General features: G+C 39.1%; 4 protein-coding genes across 10 annotated transcripts in view; 3 read left to right on the plus strand and 1 right to left on the minus strand.

Annotated features, from left to right (window-relative positions):
- LOC109959334 (cullin-5) overlaps positions 1–8,108 on the minus strand; it is an 18,299-nt gene extending 10,191 nt beyond the window's left edge. Inside the window, exons 1-9 of one of the 5 annotated variants that reach the window (XM_020598589.1) lie at positions 8,043–8,108; positions 7,834–7,895; positions 4,866–4,975; positions 4,658–4,757; positions 3,138–3,311; positions 2,873–3,014; positions 1,962–2,107; positions 790–870; positions 394–532 (exon numbers count right to left, since the gene is read on the minus strand). In XM_020598589.1, coding sequence (XP_020454245.1) covers positions 394–532; positions 790–870; positions 1,962–2,107; positions 2,873–3,014; positions 3,138–3,311; positions 4,658–4,757; positions 4,866–4,975; positions 7,834–7,857 — 916 coding nt within the window. In that variant the 5' untranslated portion in view covers positions 7,858–7,895; positions 8,043–8,108. The other 4 variants (XM_020598588.1, XM_020598590.1, XM_020598592.1 and 1 more) reach the window with 4 other exon arrangements.
- LOC109959351 (N-acetyltransferase 9-like) overlaps positions 1–26,906 on the plus strand; it is a 561,041-nt gene that overhangs the window by 377,281 nt on the left and 156,854 nt on the right. The gene's annotated exons all lie outside the window — the stretch shown is intronic.
- On the plus strand, positions 9,121–15,139 carry slc35f2 (solute carrier family 35 member F2). 2 transcript variants are annotated; one of them, XM_020598608.1, is made up of 9 exons: positions 9,124–9,301; positions 9,904–10,022; positions 10,948–11,120; positions 11,837–11,964; positions 12,855–13,014; positions 13,236–13,392; positions 14,060–14,112; positions 14,269–14,423; positions 14,978–15,139. In XM_020598608.1, exons 1-9 carry the CDS (start codon positions 9,284–9,286, stop codon positions 15,059–15,061), a joined length of 1,047 nt encoding a protein of 348 aa, XP_020454264.1. In that variant the 5' UTR covers positions 9,124–9,283; the 3' UTR covers positions 15,062–15,139. The 2 variants fall into 2 exon arrangements, with proteins under 2 accessions (XP_020454265.1, XP_020454264.1); XM_020598609.1 differs by lacking the exon at positions 14,978–15,139 and having other exon boundaries at positions 9,121–9,301; positions 14,315–14,417.
- On the plus strand, positions 19,028–26,900 carry elmod1 (ELMO/CED-12 domain containing 1). Of its 2 annotated transcripts, XM_020598619.1 has the most exons (11): positions 19,028–19,173; positions 19,523–19,593; positions 21,626–21,771; positions 22,062–22,090; positions 22,245–22,342; positions 22,649–22,778; positions 23,395–23,528; positions 23,819–23,887; positions 25,189–25,239; positions 25,761–25,894; positions 26,548–26,900. In XM_020598619.1, the coding sequence occupies exons 2-11, from the start codon at positions 19,577–19,579 to the stop codon at positions 26,721–26,723; spliced, it is 984 nt and encodes a 327-aa protein (XP_020454275.1). In that variant the 5' UTR covers positions 19,028–19,173; positions 19,523–19,576; the 3' UTR covers positions 26,724–26,900. The 2 variants fall into 2 exon arrangements, with proteins under 2 accessions (XP_020454275.1, XP_020454276.1); XM_020598620.1 differs by having other exon boundaries at positions 19,028–19,593.

A 26,906-nucleotide genomic window follows, 5' to 3' on the forward strand; every position in this document is an offset into this window, starting at 1 on the left:
TGACAGCTCTTTGGATCTCATCTTGAGAGTTGACAGCAACAGATTCCAAATGCAAATAGCACACTTGAAATGAACTCTGGACCTTTTATCTGCTCATTGTAATTGGGATGAGGGAATAACACACACCTGGCCATGGAACAGCTGAGAAGCCAATTGTCCCATTACTTTTGGTCCCTTAACAAGTGGGAGGCACATATGCAAACTGTTGTAATTCCTACACCGTTCACCTGATTTGGATGTAAATACCCTCAAATTAAAGCTGACAGTCTGCAGTTAAAGCACATCTTGTTCGTTTCATTTCAAATCCATTGTGGTGGTGTATAGAGCCAAAAATGTTAGAATTGTGTCGATGTCCCAATATTTATGGACCTGACTGTATTTCCTGGTGCAAACCTGAGCTGGCTGAGCCTTTGATAGGAGCAGTCCTGCCGTACTCACTCTCTGTCTCATTTCGTTTGATCATGCCTGGACACTCGGCTAAGATGGTCTCCTTAAATGATGTTACCAGTGCATTGACACAGCACTCCATTAACTGGGAAGATAAACATCAGGGAAACAATTCAGTAGAAATAAGAGAAATATGTGCAGTACACTAATAAAATATATTTTGAGTTGTCACAGCAGGAAAAAGCATATGTGAAAAAACTTTGTTAACAATGGCTCAGTTACATCAAGTGGCCCAGTTTCAGTTACACACGTGCTTATCCTGTTATGACATGCCAATATGTCTGCTGTGAAAAAAGTCTATTGGTTTGTGAAAAAATGTCAAGTATCATTTATAATACTCACTGCTTGTACAGAGTTACAGTCACGTCTCGTCTCCAGGTATCGCAGCGCACGTTTCTCCTCTTCCCTCAGCTTTGAATCAGCCTGCAAATGCATTCATTTGTTATATGATTTAAACATTTTTAGTCAACAGCATCTGTCAAAAAATAAGAATAAATATAGAATGCATTTTATAAACATATATGTATTTATTTCTGTTGTGAAGCACAACTATTGTGAATGTCCACAGTTGGAGACGTTTGTAATTAAAAAACTTCCTTACCAGCAAAATACAAATAAATAGTTTTTGAATTGATTTCACAAAAAAATACTAATTGTAAACACAACCATTAGCAATAAATAACAATTGTAACAGGCAAAATTGCTAGAAAGTATAAAGTATGCAGCACTTTCACACTAACCTATCATGTGTACTTTCTTTTACTTTGCCTAGTAGTTATCTGTATAAAAGTTGTCCAGACTAAAAAAAAAAAAAAAAAAAAAAAGGAAAAAAACCTATTGTAACCAGCCTAAGAAAGGGGGTAACGAGTTACTTTAGTCATTTCTGCGCAATGTTTATCTTTATTTTACGTTTAAGGGGGCTGAGGCTGTGACTGTTTCCCAGCAGGAAATGAACATTTTTAGACCATGTTGTGTTTAACCAGACATGAGGCGTCAGCTTTGTTCAAGTAAGAAGGGTGGTGTGAAGAGGACAAGTGTGAGATCACAGCAGCTGATCTAGCTGTGTTCTCTTCTGATTCATCCCACTGACTTATTGCAACATAATCAAGACAGGGAAACGAAAACCTCCAGTTTCTCCTTTGTGTTGTAAGACATAACTGTAGGGCAGCAGTTAACTTGGTTTATTTTTTACAAAGTTATCTCAAGTTGGCTTTGTTTCAGTGTGAGTGCAAAGCAGTGAGTGGAGCAACTACGATATGGCGTGAACATGGTGTAGAAACTGCTGCCACTCCAGCACCATTACACATATTCTATCAATTGACTATGGTTATTATAGTGATTATAAAAATGTGCCACTGTTTTGACCCATTCTTTTCAGAGATTGGCTAGAAAATAATGTTCATGGACCTTTTCAGATACATATTAAATCTAGAGGCAGAGTATAGTGTGCCTATCTAGGATCCCATCATAGTAAGATTGCTGAGAGCCTTTAAATACATTCTTACCACACTCACATATTTCATGTAGTTTTGGACCCCATTTTGCTGGAGATAGGCAGGTGCCTGTGTTCTGTAGAACCTCTCAGTAGAATCCATGTACGCCTTCTCAAAGTTGTCCCTGTAAATCTGCAGCTTGTCATCAGGGTTGGAGCACAGGTTTACTGCACAGAGAAAAACACAGTGCCATCACACACTGAGGTATAGAGCTTCTCAGAAAAGAAAAAGTATTCATCTCAACCAGTGTATGACGATTTGATGAACTGTTGTTTCTGTGACACACTATTGGGGGATTCAGTTTTAATGTTGCTCGAAAGAAATATAATCTGTGACCATAATCATTAACATGTTGTACAGTATGTACAGCGACTTTGAGTCCAAATCACAAGCAAAAGCACATCTCTACTCTGTTCACCCACCATTACTGATTTGAAAGCAACAATGTTGCCAATATGCTTTGTATTTCTGAAGTGTGTGTTATATACATGGTCATATGTCATGTTGGATGTCACAGTAATCATTACACCTCTAATAACAGTACGCCAAAGTAGCAGAATCTAAAAGAGGCTAAAAACTCAGTAATGACTGAAAAGGCAGAAAAGGGGCAACTGCTGCTGGGATTTGAACTACTGTAACATTACCACAAGAGACTTAATAATGGAAGAGCAAAATAATGGAAATAACACTTTATACACAGATCTTAGGGAGGTACTGTAACTTGATATAATCAGTTGGTCAAAAGGTATCCAAAAAATGGTCTCTATAATTAATCATCCTTACACAAACATCACAAGTTTGGTTATGGACCAAGATTTTGATCCAAACTAAAACATAAATACACATTGAATGTGATCACAGCATGCACTCCAGCTCCTCTCAGGGTATACAGTAGATACTGGAACAATAAGACCTGTGTTATTGTTTCTCACCATAAGACTCTCGCACTCCAATGACCAGCTGGGAGTCGAAGGCCTCTCCCAGCCGCTCAGCGTGGACAAGCTTCATGGCACTGTCTTGTAGCCTGTTTTTAATGTTGGAGAAGATGGACTCGTTCCATGTGTCTAGCATCAGCTGCACAGTGAGGACAGAGACACAGAAATAACAGAATGTAGCATTACTCACACTGACGACATGCTTCGGTGAATACACACATTAACTCTTTGTTTGCCCACTCCCGCTCCTGCTCCTCCTCACCTTGCGGACAATGCTGTCTTCCATGTTGGACTTCTTGCTACTTCCTTGTTTGCCCATGAGAGTGATCTCCAACTGGCAGAAAGGCTTGGGCAAGATGTCGCACTGTGTGAAGAACTTCCTCCATTCTGCAATGTAGGCCTTCAACAACGCTGTATCATCCTGGTGACTCAACACCTGCTTTGAAAGGGTGGGAAATGCAAGAGAGCATCAATTAGCACCTGCAGAATCTAACTGACAGTTATTAAGCAAAAAGAATAGTTTATGATAGTCAGCATTAGAAAGCAATTGCGGTAAACAAGTGATAAAGTCGGTCAAAACTTTAAAATGTTGAGCATTATATTTATGCCTTTATATAAACATGTAAGAACTTGCTACAGTATAGACCTCTATACTGCAGAAAACAGTAGACTATGAGAGTTAATTTTTACCAACTATCAAACAAAAAAAAAAACAAAAAAATTAAATCATAGTAAATGTCACATTTTGGTGTCACAATCTAAAATCAAGGTTGAATGTATTAAATATTAACTAAGCTGCAGTGGTGCAGTTATATTTTCAACAATCACACAGACAGACTCCAGACTGACTGAACAGATGAATAAACTGACTTCAAAATGTTTAAGGAAGCCTTCCAGAACATGCACATGACATTCTATATAAAGCGAGGAACTAATTCCTAAAAAAGGATTTAAGGCACTCAACTGTCACAAAAAAGTAGACAGAAAATTAAAGCTATAGTGAAAGACAGAGCCTAAAGCATTTGTACCACAGCGACATTCATCTCTGATTGTTAAACCACAAATGATCTTAAAATGCTTTCGCTGGCCTGTATTTTAACCTCTCATAGAAAATTACATATTAACAATCAACAAGGACGTGTATAGCATCTAATTTTGTCAAGGTTTGTAGTCAAAGGTTGCAGTGGTCACTCTTTTATGTACTACTTACACAAAAGGCCACGTTACAGTATTATGTTGCAGGTCATTATTCAGTGGGTATAGACAAAGATTTAACAGTATCTAATCCACTGCTTCTTTTATTGTTAAGGTTTGAAGTCCATATTGGAAGCCTTATTGCACCCAGGAATGTAACCCGACTGAGTGCTTCTCCAAGTATTTTTCCTCTTACAATGTGTTATTCTGTGAGTTCAGTTTATCGATCTGTTCACTCTTTACAATAAGCCATTCACACAGATATCCACATCAATTTTTTCCTCTTCCATATGACCATTGCGGGCTCCATAGAAATGCATCAGGGGACTGACATAGAGAAATAATTTTCTCCACTGACAGCATCAATAAACCAGAATGCAAAACAACTTGAAATTCTTTCTGTCAGTAAAGGGTGTGTAACAACACACTCATTGTTTATGAAGTAGCTGTCCATAACGTACTGTATGTAAACACTTAAGTTGTAAATGAAGTGGACAAATGGGAATGTAAGAACACCAACAATGTAGTTTAGACATGCACCATTTTACAGATGCTAAGACAAAAATCACATTATGGTCCTTGTCTTACTGCTTGTGCTTGTTTGATGAAATCTAGAATGTCCTCTTTGAGGGCCTGGTGGATCTTAGCTGGACCTTTGTCATCCCACAGGCATACAGCATGGACGTCTCTGTGAAAACAAAGAGGCGACACATTGTTACCTGTTCCTGTTTGCAAGCAACAGCTCAGTATGAGCGCCAAAACTGAAAGCAGATTAATAGAGTAGAGGTAAACCTACGAGAACAGGTCAAACCACTGTTGTTTGGTGACGCACTCCTGTCGTAAGAGCTTCAGTACTATGGGACGCATCAGGTCCCATTTATCCTCAAACTGAAGGGAGCCTTTGTTCTGGAAACAGACAAGAGGGAATTGAACTGCATGATTTAAACTTGAAGTTCATGACGTTTACAGTAGACAAGGCATGTTCATCAAACATGAAAAACACTGACATTACTAGAGCAAAAAAAAAAAAAAAAAAAGTTCATTTTTTTCCTCATTAATGTACACACAGCACCCCATATTGACAGAAAAACACAGAATTTTTGACATTTTTGCAGATTTATTAAAAAAGAAAAACTGAAATATCACATGGTCATAAGTATTCAGACCCTTTGCTGTGACACTCATATATTTAACTTAGGTGCTGTCCATTTCTTCTGATCATCCCTGAGATGGTTCTACACCTTCATTTGAGTCCAGCTGTGTTTGATTATACTGATTGGACGTGATTAGGAAAGCCACACACCTGTCTATATAAGACCCTACAGCTCACAGTGCATGTCAGAGCAAATGAGAATCATGAGGTCAAAGGAACTGCCTGAAGAGCTCAGAGACAGAATTGTGGCAAGGCACAGATCTGGCCAAGGTTACAAAAAAATTTCTGCTGCACTTAAGGTTCCTAAGAGCACAGTGGCCTCCATAATCCTTAAATGGAAGACGTTTGGGACGACCAGAACCCTTCCTAGGGCTGGCCGTCTGGCCAAACTGAGCTATCGGGGGAGAAGAGCCTTGGTGAGAGAGGTACAGAAGAACCCAAAGATGACTGTGGCTGAGCTCCAGAGATGCAGTCGGGAGATGGGAGAAAGTTGTAGAAAGTCAACCATCACTGCAGCCCTCCACCAGTCGGGGCTTTATGGCAGAGTGGCCCGACGGAAGCCTCTCCTCAGTGCAAGACACATGAAAGCCCGCATGGAGTTTGCTAAAAAACACCTGAAGGACTCCAAGATGGTGAGAAATAAGATTCTCTGGTCTGATGAGACCAAGATAGAACTTTTTGGCCTTAATTCTAAGCGGTATGTGTGGAGAAAACCAGGCACTGCTCATCACCTGTCCAATACAGTCCCAACAGTGAAGCATGGTGGTGGCAGCATCATGCTATGGGGGTGTTTTTCAGCTGCAGGGACAGGACGGCTGGTTGCAATCGAGGGAAGGATGAATGCGGCCAAGTACAGGGATATCCTGGACGAAAACCTTCTCCAGAGTGCTCGGGACCTCAGACTGGGCCGAAGGTTCACCTTCTAACAAGACAATGACCCTAAGCACACAGCTAAAATAACGAAGGAGTGGCTTTACAACAACTCCGTGATGGTTCTTGAATGGCCCAGCCAGAGCCCTGACTTAAACCCAATTGAGCATCTCTGGAGAGACCTGAAAATGGCTGTCCACCCACGTTTACCATCCAACCTGACAGAACTGGAGAGGATCTGCAAGGAGGAATGGCAGAGGATCCCCAAATGCAGGTGTGAAAAACTTGTTGCATCATTCCTAAAAAGACTCATGGCTGTATTAGCTCAAAAGGGTGCTTCTACTAAATACTGAGCAAAGGGTCTGAATACTTATGACCATGTGATATTTCAGTTTTTCTTTTTTAATAAATCTGCAAAAATGTCAAATTCTGTGTTTTTCTGTCAATATGGGGTGCTGTGTGTACATTAATGAGGAAAAAAATGAACTTAAATGATTTTAGCATATGGCTGCAATATAACAAAGAGTGAAAAATTTAAGGGGGTCTGAATACTTTCCATACCCACTGTATGTTGTCAATGATTTTTCTTAGTTTTAAAAATAAGAATAAATCAGAATTATAACATTTGTTATTTTAGGATTGTCTCTGAGGGCAGTGTTATTTTCCCATTAGCCCAGCATGTTAACGCTACTGTATGTTGTGCACACGTTACTGTAAAATTAATTTGGCAGAAAATACTTTTATTTGCACTGTATGCTTGTGTTGCATTGCATGATTCAAAATGTAATTGATGGTTATCTATTACAAATGTGTCATCCTATTGAAAATAATATTGTCAGTGTTGCCTTGAAAATAACATACTGTATTTGCTTATCATGTGTAGCAGACTGCTGACTGCTTATATTTGTTGTTACAAGGTCATGTTTATTTACACCATCACCTCACGTGTGTGTGACTGTCCTATGTTGGTACAGTGCAAAAGACAACATAACAGTGGTGGGATGTGTAATTAATACACTGGAACCGGCTATTAGTGCAGATTAAATTACATGCCTGTATTGGCATTGCTGTTTGCCCAGTATATACAGTTATTATTTTTCCTGCAAAGCCATTTTCTATGAATGGTGCACAACTGCACTCAGTGACTCCTAGCTACGGTATGTTATTTACCCTAGGTCTCTGTTTAGCGATACGACTTATAATATAGACACCGTACCATAGGTTCCTGTGTAGCTAAGCTTGGTTAGCAAGATAGCAGCAGAAGATTAACGTTCACTCAGTGCACAGAAATTACCATCTCAGTCGCTTTTAGCAGCCTTTGCCATGTATTTAAGAGGCTGGTCAGCCTCAAATTGCAGAGCCACTGAGTGACAGATGATATGAATTTTGTAGCTAGCGTATACACATAATATAGCTACATTTTAGAGCAGGTTGAGCTAACGATATGTGTCCCACACCTTATCTGTATCCAACTGTCCCCCTCGTTTACCTCTTTCCTTTATTTTTAGCTGTGCTGTGGCTACTGTATTCTATTTAGCCAGCTAAATCACTGATAGGTAGCTAATGTTAGCCAGATCTAACTTAACTGCTCCCAGGTAAAGTCAAAACTGACAGCACAATCATGTGCAGGTGCCGAGTGCTGTTCGTTACAGTTAGAGCTAAAGGCCAACACTACAATACACAAGTGACAAGCATTCAAGAGAGCGTTAAATACAAAAAATTGAATTGAAGTGGGTCCTACCTTCAGCAAATTAGACGTCGCCATGTTCCCTCAACTTATCCTCTCGTAGGATCTCGCGACACCTACACAAAAGATGAAGATTAATGGTTAGTTGATTAACCATCACATTACTGGCTTTCTAAGTAGCACAGGATTTTACTTATAAGCAATAGGTCGTCGCTAATAAATAACAGAAGCATTCTACAGTTAAGGCAGCTGTATTAATTTACCTTCACATCTATGTTATGCATATGTTTTGCTTGTGTCCCTTTCTCAGTTAAGTTGTAGCCCTCAGCCTTTTTTCTTGAGACTCTAAAAAAGTTAAATAAAGGATATAATTTTTTTCCATTACAGCAAACAGAAGCTGCATAGTATGTTCCATAGCATAGGCTAATATTTACCTTTTATTTTATTTTCACCAAGAACATCTGGCTCTGAATGACCTTTAGTCCACTTCAGCACTATCTTATGAAAGCTACAGAGGAAGAATATCCCACGCATAGCATACTGGGAGCAAAACAGGAGGTAAGAAAACAATATTTGTACAGCTTCAAGGACGGATTTGGTTTCGTATACTTAGTATGGTCTGTGCAGTCGTTCTTTCTCCATCACTATCTTGGTCAAACGTTTTCTCACACAAGCAAAATAGAGCTTAATCTTCATGTTAGGATAACGATTGCAGTTATGATAAACAATGGTGTTTTCGTGGCAGCCAAGGAAATTCTGAAAGTTGAAACCACAGGCTAGACTATAAGATTCAGCGAAGGTTTTGAACTGCATTTACTTGCTTTAGTTAATTGTTTCTCATTATTAAGCCTCAGTCATAATTAGGCTTTATTGGGTGATTTATTATTATTATTATTGCTTTTAATGTACAAGATATCCATTAAGCTAAAACGATTATATTTTGAGCAAACGTAATTACAAAATGCCTTAAAACCGCCTAAAATAATCTTGAACGGGATGAAAGAAATGACTTTATATAAACGTTTAAATTTGAGGATTTTTTTAAATTTGATCGATATTTCAAGACACGCATAGCGTGAACATTTGGGTTGTTCACATAGGCTACTAAGTGTCGGATCTTAATAATGGTCTATATTTTCTCTTTGACTGGTAAAGTAACTAAACCTTCTAAATAAATATAATGGAGTAAAAAAGTACAATATTTCCCTTTGCAATGTACTGGAGTAGAGTTATAAAGGGGCATAAAATGTAAACACTTACATAAATTATCGCATATTATACTACTTTTAGTAGGATAATTGTGGTTGTAATGTAGGTTGTTCTCATCAGCACCAGACCAAGTTTGTCTGCACGGTGCAGTGTGCAGACGTCATTGATTTTCAGTTCAACCAATCAGAGCACAGGAGGCGGCCCCGAAGTTAGATTGACTTACCATAGCATGAGAAGTAAACCTCATGGAGTGACATTTTGATAAAGGTGAAAATTAATCGCAGTCATAACGATCATGACCGAAGACAACAAGGTTTGTAACCTACACGCAGACAGTTTTTATTTGTATAGAGCTTCTGGTTACATTACGCTTTATTTAGATATTCGTAAACAAGGAAAGCTCTAATGAATGGCGATGTCACTCGCGCGTAAAACACGAACGAAACTGCACTGAAAAAGTTTAATAGCACCGTGGCTATTGCAAGTCATTAATTCCTGCTTAAACTCATATTACGAATCATTGGAGACTACATTTAATAAGTATTTTCTTTCAATTTTTAAACATAATAGTTAAACAATTCTGCCACGTACTTAGCTGTTCACTCTAAAAGCGCCAGCGCCTCTAACATGAACGTAAACCCGTTTTTTAACCTTAAAGTACCTTTAGAGTGTCGGCGAAAGAAAAAACTAGGTTTATGGTTTTATATCTTGAGGTTTTGCAATGATATTTGTCAAGAGGCTACAGTGGCAACTATAAGGCTCATTTATTGTAAACCATTTTTTTTGTGAGAATCATATTAGAAGATTCGTGAGTCACTTCACATTCTTGTAGATTTCTTCTTGGATAGTCTGAAGACAGTAAGTAAAAAAAACAACGCTAATGCTTAAATTTCAAGGTTTTGCTCTTTCTTCTAGTCTGCCTATATTGATTTAGGTCTCAAAGAAATGGAGGACAGTGTAGAAGAGAAACTGTGTGGGAAATGGAGAGTTGCCTGCGGTTTATGCACTTACAACTTCAAGGATGTCTTCACATGGTGAGCACGGATCTAGCTGTGTAGTAAAAGATGTGTGGATGAGCAGCAGTTGACCATTGGACTTATTGAATTGTTAGTGTCAGTAACGTTTTCACTGAAAACGTTTTGGCATGACACAGTACAAAAAGCACAAATGTAAATAACTAAAAGAACGGTGACTTTTGTTAGTTTTTTGCATGGTGGCTCACTGTCATGTTTCACTGGGACACTTGAACCAGTGTGTAATGATGTTAACACCTGTGTCTCTACCACTATGGCAAATCAAGATGCCAGCTTAGATAAAGACCTATAGCGCAGGCCCAATGGCTTGCAGCACCATATATTTATTATGTTGTGGTTATGTTCATTATTCTGCAATATTACATCAACCACATTTAAGACCTGTTTTTTCTATACCCACCAGGTACTGTACACCACATTTATCTTTATTGATCGAACATGAGTAATGTAAATAAAATACACCATCCTACTACTAATAGTGAAAGAATAGATTAAAAACATGTAGTATTGAGGCAAGATACGACTGTAGCACACAACAGCAGCTTTACTCTAAAGCACTGGAGGAGAATAGTTGATGATACTGGAGCTTTAAGGTTTGTTTCACCTCTGTGACACACCGTTTCAACATATTCTGCCAGAGCTAGTATCAAAGGAAGAATTGAATGAAGAATATAGTAAGTATATGTACACTAGAAAGTCATGCAGTAATCATAAGTACCATTTCCACTAAGTAACAATACAGTAGAAGTAATTATCTAATTTAATGAATGTCATTTTCTAATCACTGTTACAATGATATGCTATGACTCCGTGTCAGAATGTTTTGTATTTAGTCTTTTTAGACAACACAATGTTTTTACTGTAACTGATTTGTGTGTTGTCCAGCTCTTGTGGCTGACACCTGATGTTCTTGTTGACTATCCAGGCATCTGCTGAAGACCATAGTCATGGGCCAGGTCTTGTCTGTACTGATCTGCGGTACAGCTGTGAGCTGTCAGTACCTGGTTGATGCCGGGGTGGAGACGCCCATGCTGCAGAGCTTCCTCAACTATTCCTTGCTGCTACTCGTCTTTACCACCAATCTCAGCACACGCAAAGGTCAGCCTGCTGTTCAGCGTTGATTGACATAGACATTTTCAGCTCCAAACAGAACCACCTCTTGGATAAGAACACTAAGAGATGTCTCGTATCGTATAAACAAGAGATTTGTCTCTGACAAGTAAAATGATAGGCCCATTATTTAGACCTACAGTATATTCGAGAGGTTCACACTGTCTAAAAAAGATACAAGTTAAATTATTTTTTAACGGTTTTAGTTGCAGTCAGATAATACAAAATTCTGATGTGTTTACCGCAAAAATATGATTCTTGCAATTTTGTCCTTGTGAAAAGCCCAGATTGCATTGTTTTATTTAGGACAGGTTCAGGTTTCGAGTAATAAACTCAGTTGAGTGGCATTTTTTTGCTAGTGTATGACTTTTTTTGTAGTGAATATTGTTATAATTTTGTAGTACAAAACTAGATTCCTCTTCAGGGTCGCTTTGCTGGTGTTCAACTTCTTCTAGCGTGTAGCTTCCCCAACACTGCTTATTGGAAATACTCACCTCTTCACTGTGCCATTGTAGTACAAGTAGTACTTATTTTCTGAAAGTCACCAGAAAATGCTCCCTGTTTACAGCCAATTTTGGTATTTCTCGCCTACATTATAGAGACATGAATATGTGAAAAATGTGTTCTTTTGGAATTTTTTTTTTTGTAAAATCAGAATTTTCTTATGAATAAACCTAGAAAACAAACCTTGTCTATTTCTACAGATGAGAGAAACCTACTACAAATTTTAAAAACCAAGTGGTGGAAGTATTTGTTGATGGCTCTGGCAGATGTGGAAGCAAACTATGCAGTTGTGAAGGCCTACCAGTTTACGACACTGACAAGTATACAGGTAAAAGAAAACTGTCATGCTGCTGGAGTCGCCACTGGACGTAGGCATAACAGACATCTTATTACTGTTTTGTCACGCACTGTATATATGTAGTATGTGGTTCATATCAATATTATGATGTTAATAACTAATAATACATTTTCTAGGATCTACTTTTCACAGAGATACAAAAAAATCTAATATAAGGTAATCAACTAACATTCAGTGCAATAACCTGGTTTCCAGTATTTGAAACATGTATATCTCCTGTAATTTTATGAAACCAAAGAGGGTAGACTTTATGGACAGGTTTGGCAGAAACAGGGCTTGATATTATTTGAAATACAGTAACTGAGTGTTGGTACTCGAGACGGTACTTTGAGAAATACAATTCTAAACAGTTTTTTTTTTCATTTAAAATGAAATATGGTACCCTGAAATCTGGGTACCATTATTTTATTTCTAATTGAATGTGCTGAAAAGCATAAAGAAGAACTGTGTAGTTGTCCATGCACTTGCTCTCAGACTGTACATTAAATGTTTGGCCAGCACCACACTATACTGTGCCCAGTTTCCACACAGGCATGGATGAACATTGTTATCAATTGTACAGTAGTAGAGTAGTGCACATGTATCTTTGTCTAGTAACAATAGTCTCTGTTATGATGATGAGAACTGGGATTTATTGTGTGGGGAAAAGATGCGGTTCCAGTCTGAAATGTATTGAATTGTGAATATCTGCTATTGATGCCTTCCTGCCAAAAATATCTATTAAATGAAGTCTTTTAATTGGTAGGGAATAGGACTGATTATGTGACTATCCTATCTTGTCAACCTGTTTTAAATATTTCCTCCTTCTCAGACTCTATCAGCCTGTAATGCTAGTCTGTCATTGTTCCTGTGTGTTTCAGCTGCTGGACTGCTTTGTGATCCCAGTGTTGATGCTACTTTCCTGGGTCTTCCTCAAGACTCGCTACAGGGCGGGCCACTTTGTAGCAGTGATGGTGTGTTTGTTTGGGGTGGGGGCTATGATAGGGGCCGACATTCTGGCTGGAAGAGACCAGGGATCTAGTAAGGGCACATTTTTTGTCACCTATATCTGTAAAGTACTAACTCATAATGTTAAACGGTGTATAGCAGGCACTTAATGAGCAGTATCTTATTAGAATGACCCATAGAGTATCCAGTAAGTATCCAGATTTATTGGAAATATGCCAGGTTGAAATAAACTGAAATCATCCTTTAATATTACTCACTTGACATTTGCTCATCTGTAACTGCCTCTCTTTCAGCCAGCCATGTTGCCCTGGGTGACGGATTGGTACTACTCAGTGCCGTCCTCTATGCTGTATCCAACGTTTGCCAAGAGTACACGGTGAAGAACTTGAGCATAATCGAATTCTTGGGCCTGATGGGCCTGTTTGGGACGCTCATCAGTGGCATACAGCTGTAAGTTGTTGTTTAAACTCCTTGTTTATTCTTGTGCCCTGTTTTTATAAAGTGGTGCCAGTGATACAGATGCCCAGCAAGTTTGTACTTATCTTATTTGACAGGTCAGTTTTTTTTTTAAGAAGCAAAAATAGGCTTCTGTATCCATGTATCTTGAAGAGAATCAGAAAGCAAACTTTGAAAAGTACTATGGTTTACAGTATTACATGTATAGATCAGTACTTCAGCAGCTGTTAGATACAGTAAGTGCAATGAAATGGTAAAAGCAGTTCTATCAGGCATTACTGACATCACTTTGCAGGTAATTTTTGCAATAAGAAGCTTTTCGAGCACATTATCTGTTCACAAAGTGAGCAAGATTGGTACATAATGACTGAGTGGTTGAGAGCACAATTAAATATTGTTCTTGTATACCAGTAAATGAGAACTCAGATGAATGTCAGAAAGTTGCTTCCCTTTTAAATAAATTATTGTACAGCAAATAAAATCTAAACTAGGTCTGCCGTCCTTTGTGTCACTGATACTGATTGGAATGGCTGCATATCCTTCAAAGGATTAAATTTAAGTTTTTAAAAGGAGCTAAACAAAGCAACACGTTTTCCTTAAACTAAAGAGTGAAATAAGTGTTTACCTCAGTACCCTAACTTAGTGTTACTTTGTATTGCAGAGCAGTACTGGAAACCCATGCAGTAGCAGCGATAAAGTGGGACCTTTATATTTGTAAGTCAACTTTCAATCTTTCTCGATTAGAGTATGATGTGTTAGAGTACGTGATAATGGTAATGTAGCAAAATCATGACTGCTGCAGTTGTCCTACTTGTGAGGCAAATACAGCTCTGTCTTCTCTAACTAAAGTCTCCTCATTGTGTTCTGCAGCCATGCTGTTTGCCATCTATGCCCTGTGTATGTTTGCACTGTACAGCCTCATGCCTGTTGTGGTGAAGATGACCAGTGCTACTGCGGTCAACCTGTCTCTACTCACCTCTGATCTTTTCAGTCTCTTCTGTGGCCTCTTTCTCTTCCACTACACAGTGAGTGTCATTAAAAACATCACAGTGTTAGCAGCTGGTGCTATCATGCTAATGTCAGATACTCACGTTTGATGAGCTATAGACTTTTTGAGGCCTGGAGTCTGTTTTCTTAATGCGCAACTTGTACCACTGAGGGGAAAAAAGCATTCTTAGATCACTTCATTGGAAAAACTTTATTGATTTTTGTTTCTTTTTTTGCATCAAGAAGTGCAATAATTTCAGCCATTCATCTGTTATTTATACAGCTTATCCTGCAGTGGGTCAGAAGTGCAATAATTGATCATTTAAAAAAGGTCCAATAGTGGATAGGTGTGACTGAAAAAATAACCAAGACCAATATAAAATGATTATGTTTAGAGAAGGAAATTATTGCTATTCACAAGGTAGATCCTACCATTTTAGTTGCGGCAGGTACATTGTCACAAAATTCCATAATTCAATACAAATTCAGGTACATTGAAAATCGTACCTACTTAAAGTCATGCAACTGATACACAAATAGTTTCTCATCTCTTAAGTGTTGGTAACAGATCTATCCTGTGTCTCATCCACAGTTTTCAGCCCTGTACGTCATTGCGTTTGTTGTCATCGCCATGGGCTTTATCACATTCAATGCCATTCCCACATACTCTGCTTGACCTGAGGACAACGGTGCCAAAGTGTTTGCTGGTCACACAGCCGACAGCTCCTCACATCAGCTGCTGGCAGCAGATAAAGACACTCGGAGGACAGAGACACTCACTGCTGACTCTGTATTGTGGTAGAAACTGACTGGAGCGAGAAGAGGCTGACTTTCTCTTGTGAGAATAAGGCTATTAGATTGCATTACCCAACGAGATTATTTATTGTTCCAGTAGTACAGGTCAGTGGACAAGGGTCGGTTTGAATTTACACATTGTTACAGAAGTGCACATTTTCTTGAAAAATGTACTTGCCATACACTGCATTTGTATGGCAAGTTGCTTGTGGCAGTTAACAATTTGCACTGACACATTTTCATCCCTATTTATTCCATATCACAGCCGTTCTCGACCAGTGGGCCACAGCCCACTGGTGGCACTCAGTCCCCTCGCCACAGTGGCATAACACATGTTTACAGTATTTATTTTGTGGGGGGTTTGTCCTCATTTATTTTGTGAGGATGGGCATTAGGTTACAAAGGGTTGAGAACTCCCTGTCATAGAATTTTTTTTTAAAGCTAATTCTTTGTAAACAGTGATCATAAATGATCTCTTACTGCAGTTATTGTACTGTAATGTATTGGATACACCAGTATGACTGGTGTTTATTGGCCAAAAACTGAACTTGTCAGTCCTTCATGTTTTTTATATTTTATGAAATAAATCATCTGTGCTGTTTACACTTAGTGATCATTGTTTCTGAATTTGAGCATAGACTAATTACAGAGTTACAGTTGAATCAGTAATGGAAATAAAGGGATTTGTTCGATAAAGTGGCAATGCAGTTAAAAAGTATTTCTCCTGTTCTTGCATCTCATGTCCAAATCTATATGGTAACACTTTACAATAACGGTACATTAATCATTTACTAATGTTTTTCATGTTTATTTGGGTATTAGCTCATACATTATTTACTGCTAACATTAGTTGATACAGCAAACCTAGTCCAGTTGATTTTTTTAAGGTTTTTTCAGCTTAAGTAACCTTAATTGTTCCTTAAATTTAGCTAAACAGTAAAACCTTACTCTTTCCATTTCCATTTTCTTGACCCACTTCAGAGCTTGGCCTTGAAGGTCCACCATCAGCTATCACCATTGGTTAACCTGTTGTCATGTTTAAAACTAGTCAGGTCATATCACTGCTTGTGCTTTTTACTCTGGAATTTCAATGTGGCTGTGTTCCAAGATCTCAACAGTTGCACCCACATGCTACAGTTTAAGTGATTTCAAAGCTTTTACTCAGTCTTGGTGCTTTAACCATGTCATCTCAAGCGCTGACTACCCACAGAGCAATAGACTGGCTCAGAGAACAACTAGGTCTGCACTGGAAAATGCCATAGCTAAAGAAAGAGCCCTTAGCTGACCCAACTGCAGCAGTAGAGCATAAGTGTTGTCAGACAAGCCAACTTCTTCCACCAATGGTGGCCCTATCTCTGCAAGGCGCTGCGATGGCCATCAGGAGCAACTTGAGGTTCAGCGTCTTGCCCGAGGACACTTCGACATATGGACTAAGCACAACTAGAATCAAACCACCGACCTTCCAGTTGGGAGACGACCACTCTACTTCCTGAGTCACAGCCGCTTACCACACCTGCTATGTTTTTAAAACCAAATGGTCTGAAATGCTTTCAAGCAACATATGAATGAAACAACGTTTTCATGTGATTCAGAAATGTTAACTGACTGGTGATAACTCACAGACCTGTCTGTCTTCTTCTCAGGAAATATTTTGCTCATTATTTCCTACTGTTGATTCTCAGTGACCTGATTGTCCCCTTCATTGGAGGAAGTATATGGCGCTATAAAGAAAATGAAAGGTGGCCCAAATGGCTTCCCCAATGATTTTTATAAACAGCTTTCTAATCTTTTATCACCCTTACTTTTAGACATGTTTAATGACTCTGTGCATCATGGTTTTCACCCCCACACATTAACTCATTCTCAAGAAGAACAAGGAACCAGAACAATGTAATAATTGGAGACCAGAAAGTGTATTAAGTACCTGTACATGTACACAGAGAGAAAATGCAAACTCCACACAGAAAGGACCTGAACCTCGAACTCCGGGTTCAAACCAGGAAGGAGCATTTCCTTGTCCTGCTCATACTTCAGCCTTCTTCAGGGCATTTGTTTGGCCATTAAAGAGCTCTTTATATGTGGCCACCTTACAATTTATATTTGCTCAACTGCCCAATAAAGAAGGTTTTCTCTTTTTGCCACTGGACTTGGCAACACTCAAGCTGTTCTTTGGTGTGTTTTAGTGCTGCCGTGAAATTGTTCTTCTCTTCCAGTAGATTCTTGAGCTCAGTCTCACGGGAGGCTCTGCATTTCTCAAGTTCATTTAACAGGTTTTGCAAGTGGAAGTTTTCAATCTTTAGACCTGCTGCCTTTCTGAGTTCAGCTTCCATCTTTCTGGTCTCTGCTCTTTGTTGCTCCAGCTGGACCATCATAGAGCTCTCTGTGCTCTCCCACTCCTGCTCCTTTCTCTGCAGAGGTCTCTTTAGGTCCTGTATGGTCTGAAGGTGTATTGCCTTGTCCTGCTCATACTTCATATGAGCCTCCTTCAGATTATCAGTTTGGCTCATACACAGCTTTTTGTATTTGTTCAGCTCTGCCAGAACGAAAGCTTTCTCTTCTTTCCACTGGAGATGCTGATGACGCCCTAGTTTGCCTTCCATGGCTCTAACACAGAAAGGTGATGAAGGTTCCAGGGTTTTCCTCTGTTGAACCTTAGTTTTTTGTACCACTTCTGTGTTTGTTTCTTGGTACTATGTGTACTCCCCATAGCGAAATCAGGAAGTAAGTACAGTATACAGCAGGGGTAGGCAAATCAGGTGCATGCTTTCCAGCTATCCATGCCCTACCCACTGCTGCATACCTGGATCATGTGTATTCAGTCAATCAGAAGCTGGAGATGAAGGTGGAGCTAGGACAGACAAAATGAATTTGTAGGTTGGAGGATGGACAAGTAAGTGGACAATTATTACTTTTATTAAAACAGCCTTCTCCTAATGAAACTGCCAAGCTGTGAACTTCATGAAATACATGTTAATATCTGTATCGACTTTTTACTAGCCTTAGTTTAGAGACATTTAAGTTATTTAATGCTTGTTATTGCATCAATTAATGTTAGCAGTGTCATTAAAACTATTAAATTATGTATGAGTTAATACCTTAATTAACATGAAAAACATTAATAAATGATTAAGAAATTTACCTATTAGTTAATGCTTATTACTTAGTAATATAATAATTTATTAAGTACTGTTAATTAATGTACCCTTATTGTAAAGTGTTACCATCGATATAAGTAGATATAAGTAACATAACATTATGAATGCCATATTGTTATTGCAGGGCTGCTTTATTGCATCACATTCAATTGCACTGGTGTGCAAAAGAAAGTGCTTGGTGAGTGTCCATGTACTGTACATACCCCACTATAGATAATTCTTCCACATGCAATTTTAAAAATATTTGGGTTAAGAATTTTTCTGAAGTTGGCACATAACAGGTATTTGATATGTGTAACTAGGCACCTGTTTGGTAGCACATTCACTCTATGATAATAACTGAAGGTTCAAGTCAGTGGTTGTAGAGAGTGATTTTAAGAGTTTTTGAGAAGAACTCCTAGCTTTGCGCAAGCACACAGCTTATAATAAAAGAAAAGTGCTGTTGCTCAACAAATCAGCCTACTTTGTAATTTTAAGTCATTGTAGATATGAGGGTCAGCAATATCCTTAAATACTTGCACATTTAATTGTACATTGCGTGATGGGGTCATCGGTGCAAAATCTAATGCCAAATGACGTTTTAAAGCACAATCCAAAGAAAGTGGAAAACAAATGATGTTTATTGGCCAAAATGCTCAGTGCTCGGGTGTGTTGACTTTTTGTATTCTGCGCTGCGTTGTTGTACTGTGGCTTTTAGACGATAGGTCCTCGGGAGCGTCAGTCACTGTCATCATGGAGTAAAAGCAGGCGACTGTAGCCCAGTGAAGAGGACTGACCGCTGCCCCCCCACCCCCGCCGCATCCCATCGTTTGTTTCAGGCCATAATTATTTGAAATCGGTGAGGGACTAATTGACAGTATTTCCTTTTTCGCATATTGTTTGTGCAGAAGACGTTCTAGGAATTATTGCTACGGGTTTTGCATAGTGTTTAAGATCCGATTTGCTTCTCAGACTGGAGCTGATCGAGCCGTAATCGCCTAAGGGTTCATAAATAGGCTATCGAGTGTTATTTCTGTTTCTTTGGACCGGGTGAACCTAATAGAAACGCTGCCTATACGTTATGACCTAATGTGCAACCGAAAGCCGCAGATTACTCGCGCGTTAAGTGTTCAGCACCGCGGACAGCTCCGGTGTCGGCCTCATCCACAACCTCACCATAAAGACGCTGTCGCTTCCTCTGTTTCCAGGTGATCACTCAACAGAAACACACCGAAGACAGCTGACGGCTGACAGCGGCCAAGATGAAGCATTTTCTGAGGTAAAGAGACGCCAGTGTGATTCCGTTATTGCAGTCATGCAGACTGTGCTACATTTACATTTTATGTCCCAACATGACACTGTAAATTCACGTCTACACCACCCCCCCGTTAAGTCTGTCTTCCCCTGTTTATCCTCGATCTACTGTAATGAGCTGTTTATACTAAACATTGCAGTAGTCAGTGTATTCCCAGTTCTCCCATTTCAGCTCTTCAAAATCGATTGTGCAGGTTAAATGGCTGCTGTGGTGTAAATTGGTTTGAGTCGCTTAGAGAGGAGGCCTCTTAATAATGGAGCACATGTAAGCTAAACCAAGTGCTCTTCCATTAATAGTTATGTCTGTATACACCTATATTAAGATGTATTTTAAAGGGAGGAAAATGTATGTATGTAAATTAATTATATAATAAATGAAGCACAGACTCTAATTTTTGGAGTCTTGATTCAGTCATATTTAACATATAGGAAACAGTTTTATTAGACACCCTTGTTATTGCTTCTTCGTGCTTAGTTTTGACTCTGGGGACAGTAGGCAGGCACCTGTCCTGATAATATGAGAGATCTGGAAGTGTAATTTGGCCCTAAACCAACAATAGTGTTTTAAAACCAAGCTCCTTTCTCAGCATGAATAACATTTTACACACACACTTTGAATTTTATACTCATCTTTTTCCATGAACATATCATTGTAAATGCCTTTTCACACTAGTGCTTTTGTAAGTGCAATTCATACCACATTTCCCACAGATCCCACTATCTCCTGCCCTCAGTTTCTCTCCCTGCTGTTTGAGGTACTACTTTAGTGAATAAATGTGTTGGAGAACATTGTTCAGTTTAACGTTGTACTCCCTGTGTTTTGGAGGCCAGAAGAGACTGCCAACATTTTTTCACTGTTGGCTGGGTGTGTTTACAGTAATTATACTAATGTGCTAAAATGAATTTGGTAATACTTTACTGATGTAAACATGATTCATGTAGCACCTTAAATGGCTTTGGCTGATCACAGTATTGTATTCTCCAGTGATTTAGTACTGCACTTCCATGGCGCTGGGGAACTTACAAGAGGCAGCGTTAAAAACACAGTGGTAGAAATCAAAGCAGCAGAAATCAGAATTACAAATTTCCTTAAAAGCTAAGAAGAAGATAATGTTTGTATGAGCTGTTTAATATGCTAGTCTCATTCACAAGCCTGGGAGGGAGGAATTAATCCTTTCTGGACTGTACTGGTGAACATTTACCTTCTTTTTGTTGACAAGGAAGATGATGTTCTGCAGTGATCCCTCAGCACCAGAGGGATTAATTTTTGCCTGAAAAGGTTGTAAAGTCTGTTCCACAAAAAAAGAAAGAGAGAATTGAGGCCCTGATTGTGTGGCTCACAGAAGGAGGTTTGTGGATCATTCAAAGTGCTGGTGTTGTGCTGATGTTTTTTCTCAATTTCCCTGTCAATGTTGACCCTGATGGTACATAGAGAACTCTATGTATGATAAATAAGCTTGCCTGGATCTTGAGGCTCTTAAAGGCAACTATAGAAGTGTTTAGATTAGAATAACATTTAATATTTTCCCTTTTGTTCTAATATTCAGTGCAGAATGAGACAGGTGAATGAATGGTGAGGATCATTTAGCCTCCACAGTTTCCTAATAGGTCACTTTGTATTTCCCGAGACACACATCTTCATTTTCATTCTGTGTTACCTTTAAAAATAGCACACTCTGATCTGCTGCAAGTCTCCCCCGGCAGACAAGAAGTGAAGCATGATTTTCCAATTTCCTTAAACAGCATCTTCCTCCCTCCTTCTCTCTTTTCCATTAGTGGTGTGTGTCTTCATTCTGTTTTTAAGGTGGAAGACCAGCACCTTTGTTGTTGTCACATTTCCTCTTCTTCTTCTTCTTCCAGGTTTATTTCAAGGAAATAAAAAAAAGAATAAACCACACAAAAAAAAAACGAAAACAAACGTGTTCTGTACTGTTGTAGCTACATATTATCTGTGTCTGTGTCCTGTCTGCCTATCCCTCCTGTCTTATCCTCTGCAGAGTGGTGACCCAGTTCTTCGTGTTTCTCTACTGTAAATTACTGTGGCGGGGCCTGAAATTAGTTGTCAGGAAGTTTACAGGACGCTGCGAGCTGCAGAGAATCTGCTACAACAATAAGCACGGAGCCCGCAGGACCCTCAAAATAGGTAGGCACACATAGTGCCAGCACACTGCAGGTGTTTAGGTTTATTATTTGAGTTTATTTACTTAGTTTATGTATAAATCAAAAAAACACCTTTACACCTTTATTACAATGTCACATTGTTTATATCTAAAAGCTGATTTTTATTTTTATCTGTTATAAAGCATATTCACAATATAAGCACTGCTTCTTCATGTTCCTTGCGTGTAACATACTTGGCCAAATAAAGGTGATTATCCTTATTATTATTACTATTACACTTCAAGATTTACACTTTGCAACCATTTCTTCCAGAGTCATCTCTGAGGTACTCCAAGAATGAGGTAAGAATCTTTAAATTGATGAATGTGCTTGATGCACAGTATGTCCAGTATAATGCAGACATGTTGCTCAGTTTTCTCAGTTTGCCTCAGTCTGTATATACATTTCTTTCCTGTATTTGTCCTTTATTGTTCTCTCTGCTCTGACCTTTTCCAGCTGTTGCAGTCTGCCCTCAGTGTTCATCCTGACAAAGTGGAGAAAACCATTGATGACATCGTGGCCTTGAAGAAGATTAACCCTGACACCAACCCACAGTGAGATGCAGCATTACATATAACATTACTGCTACTTTACCATTTTTGTTAGGTTGCTTTGTTAAACTAGAGGCTATCACTGGATTGTTAATGTTTTGAATCCTCAGGCTAGTTATGAAAGCTTGGCTTTCAACACTGTATAAGTAACCCATTCTTCTTCCTCAACAATCACTACTAGGCTACTCATGATCAAGACCTGCTCAAACTGAACTAAAAAGTAGCTCAGACCAGATGGCTGTACTTGTACAGGGCAGTTATAGATCTGATTTCATGCAATCAGCCCTTTGTCTAACTGTGTGTCCCTAGGCTGGGCATCTCTCTGCAGGCCAGCCTGCTGCAGATCGTTGGCTACAGGAGCTTGGTGGCTGAGGTAGAGAAGCTACGAAGAGAGCCATACGACAGTGAAAACCCTGAGCATGAAGACATGTTGATGAAGGTGCACAGCTCTCTGTCGCTGTCTAAGGGGGAAAAAACAATCAACATGAATAACCACCTTTATTTGTATTGAAGCTCCTGTAATTCACTGCTATATTCATTTTAGTAAACAATTTCAGCTGGATATTTAAACTGTATATCCATTCATTTTAATAGTTTTTCTAATGTTAGTTATCTGAAACCATTTTGGGGGCGGCTGTGGCTCAGGAGGTAGAGCGGGTCGTTTCCTAACTGGAGGATTAGCAGTTCGATTCCCGGCTTGTCCAGTCAACATGACGAAGTGTCCTTGAGCAAGACACTGTACCCCCAGTTGCTCTTGGTGATGTCACCGGTGTGTGAATGTGTGTGTGTTTGGGAGTGCGAATGGGTGAATGGCCGAATAGTGTGAAAGTGCTTTGAGTGTGCTGTAAAGCATAGAATGGCGCTATACAAATATAAGACCATTTACCGTTTTACCTCAGTATACTCTACGTTTAACTCTCTATTTAAAGCATTTGCCCATTGCTTTAAGCTAACTGTTTCAACTTATTCCTTGTCTGCTAACTATAGTAGTTTTCACAAACACATACTGTGCTGAGCTGTAGTGTGAGCTGTGTGTGTGTGTGTGTGTGTTGCAGTTATGGAAGGAGCTACGTCCTGACACACCTCTCACATCTCGCATCTCTAAACAGTGGTGTGAGATTGGTTTTCAAGGCAGTGATCCCAAGACTGATTTCAGAGGCATGGGCTTACTGGGCCTGCACAACCTGCTGTAAGCTCTCAGCCACTTTACTCTGTGGAAAACACTGATCCAAAAAAACAGTCAGTGTTAGACATTATGTACCTATGTGGATTACATACTTGAAAATATGCATGCACAGACACTTATCTGGTTTGTCGTGTAAAGAAATCCTTTGGGAAAAGTGGAAGTTACTGGTTCAAAAGCTGCACTGAGAGAACTACATCTGAATAATTAATAATCAACATATATACATGTTAATTTGGGAAATACAGATGTTTGCTGAATTCCTTTTTCTTGAAGCTTGTCTTGTCTCTCTGCAGGTATTTTGCCGAACATGACAAGGCTACTGCTCTGCAGATGCTCCATGACTCCCTGCAGCCAAAGCACAAGTATGTCAGCTTATTTGATTTAAACTTCTACAAAGCATGGTCTATATTAAAGGAATATGCCATGTGTTTTGGAGATCACTAACTCACATGAAGATCATAGAAACTACTGTATTGTGGGGTTACCATCTGATTTTACAAGAGTTGGAGGCCAAAAAAGAGCTAAAAGGAGGGTGAATGTTGAACTTAACATTCATCAGGTGGCCAAAGGCATGATTCAGAATGAAAGCTAATGCTATTATGTGTCTTCTTGATATAAACAACTGACTGAAGTTCATAGTATTAACTTTTTAAGATTTAACAAATGCTTTGTTTTCAGTTTGTTTCAATGCCCCCTAGAGGTGAAAGGCAACTAATGTAGCCTTGAAACTCTACCAGTAACATGGTTTCCCCCTCAACTTCAAACTGCACTTCATCATTCATAACTCTGTATTTAACATATTCTGCTTGATTATGTTCGTTCTAACAGCTTGATGCCATTCATTGCATCATCTTTTACTGAATACTGCTGCTTGCATTGTTTGTCATCTCCATCTCAGCGAGCTGGCTCACTTCACAAATGATTCTTCTTTTACTCCTTTACCTCCACCTCAACCTTTCTGCCATACCTCCCTGCCTCTGTCTGTCACATGTACTGTAGGAGCACACACAGAAGGCCAAGGTACTCAGTTTCTCTTTCATTGACATGCTTTTTTCTGCATTCATAGCTTTGTCTTTTCAGTTGATTCATGCACATTTTAAAGCTGCATGAAGTACATTGTATGTAAACACCCTGCTGTCTTATTAACAGACTTAAACAGGGATGAATATCCTAGTCAAGAGAAAATGCTGCATCACATTTAGGAAATTACAGAGTATTAAAAGAAACTATACAGTTCTGACCTCTTTTTAGAGAGTTCTATCATCAGTAGTAACAGCCTTCAGAGAATTCAATAAATAGTGAGAGATGGACTGAGACTGTTTTTGTAGCATTTGATGAGAGTCACAAATTAGAATAACACAACCCTAATCTTAAACAAGTAGAACTCAGGAAAAACTGTTTTGATTGGTTTTTAATAGGAATGGGAACAAAATTGCATAGTGACTTTTAATAACAACACATTTCATAATATACACTGCACATCTGTCCCAGCGTTGGTCTTGCTGTGACAAAAATTGTGTCTTGCCATGAGAATTATATCAGTTTAAAAAAAAAAGCTTCTAAAATTCATATGTATAATATTAACTTTATGAATTCCATTTTATGCTGCACTCTGTGTTGTTTCACATGTAGACAATACATGACTCATGTGTGTCCTTCACAGTGAGATAAACAATCCTGAGTGGGAGCAGAAGAACCTTGACAAAGCTATCGGGTAAGTGTCTGCACATGTATGGAGCATGGAATGTGTATCGAGGAGGTGACTGCTGCTGTAGCTTTGGCCTCAGTAATATAGTTTTAGTAGTGGTACGGTAATGTGGCCATCGAACCAGTGGATGGATGTGTGTGTGGCTATATGTGCTGTGCCCTGCTTCTAACCTGCTCAGGCTTCTGCCTCCAGTCTGAACCAACTCTGATAAGCTCCACTTGTACTCAAGGATAAACTGATTAGATTTTGATGATAAGTCTAGTCTTGGTCTCCTCTGTTGTCTAAAACATCTACACCTTCCAGTTGTCTATGTCCTCCTGTTATTACAAACATATCTGAACTAACTGCAGACACTCACCTCTTTTATTGAACCATGATATTTAATTTGTGAATGCGTATGGGAAATGGTGTTCATTAAAAGCTACGGAAAACCACATAGTCATCCACAGCCCTGTAGTAAAGAACAACAACAACAATAACCAACTTCACACAAATGACCAATGATATTTTTATCACCTCTCTCCCAGGTATTCCTTTGCTATCGTGGGCATCAACATCACAGACCTGGCCTACTCTCTGCTGGTAAGTGGAGCTCTGAAGACCCACCTGTACAACGTGGCCCCAGAGATGCCCAACCTACTGCACTTCCAACAGACATTCTGTGAGTTGGAATCATTGAGATTTATTGTATATGATGCTTTTGTCTTGTTATTTGTTAGATTCACTCACAATTTTCACCGTTACAATAAGGACAGCATCTGTTTCAGAACTGAAGCTGCTATAATGTTGATATCAAAACAACATGTATTACTTTTCATTAAAACAATTCTTGCTTACTTTTCTGGACAATGGAATCTCAACCTGAAACAGCTGAGACTGTTTTTACAGAGTGGACATACTGTTAAGTGGTAAATATGAATGTATGGATTGAAACATACTGTACAAGTGATTGCAGGCACATTCACTAAAACTGTGTCTGGTGTTTTCACTGTATGTGTTTTGTTGCCTCCACATGGCCTAAAAAAATCTGTGAATGCAGCTTTAAACCTTCGTTGGTGGATTTATTGGCCAGTGAAAACACAACAATGACCCATTATTTAGCTTATAAGTTGATATAGTGAAACATAGAGCAGATACAGAGCAACCTTATCATTAACTTGGAGTCATGTTTCTGGCCATGAAATTCTAATATTCTCTCTGAACGTTTGTCACTATAAGTAAGTGGTTTCAATTAGAAGGTGCCATGTGATCCATTGTTAGTATAAAAATAGCCATTATAAACACTTAAACCTTTTAAAATCTTCTTCATAACAGGTTACCTGATGCAAGAATTTCATCGTTTCTGGATCGAGGAGGATCCAAGCGACATCATGGAGTTTAACCGAGTCCGCTCCAAGTTCCACCGGCAGATTCTGCGACATCTGAAGAACCCAGACATGGCTCTGTGCCCCCACTTCTCTGCCTCCAACCTCCACCTGGTCAATCTCTAAACACACCCTGCTGGCCTGTGAGCCTTCACTACCACCAACCTCACTGAGCCCTTCATATCCTCACAGAGGTCTCCAGTGGATGTCTGGTAACTAAAATTTCGAAATCAGAAAACCCTTTACACTCACTCAAACTGCTGGACACATATGGAGAGCCGCTCTTCTTTTTCTGCTCACCCCACCTCG

This window comes from Monopterus albus, unplaced genomic scaffold (assembly GCF_001952655.1).
Source record: "Monopterus albus unplaced genomic scaffold, M_albus_1.0 scaffold38.1, whole genome shotgun sequence".
Classification (NCBI taxonomy): Eukaryota; Metazoa; Chordata; class Actinopteri; order Synbranchiformes; family Synbranchidae; genus Monopterus; species Monopterus albus.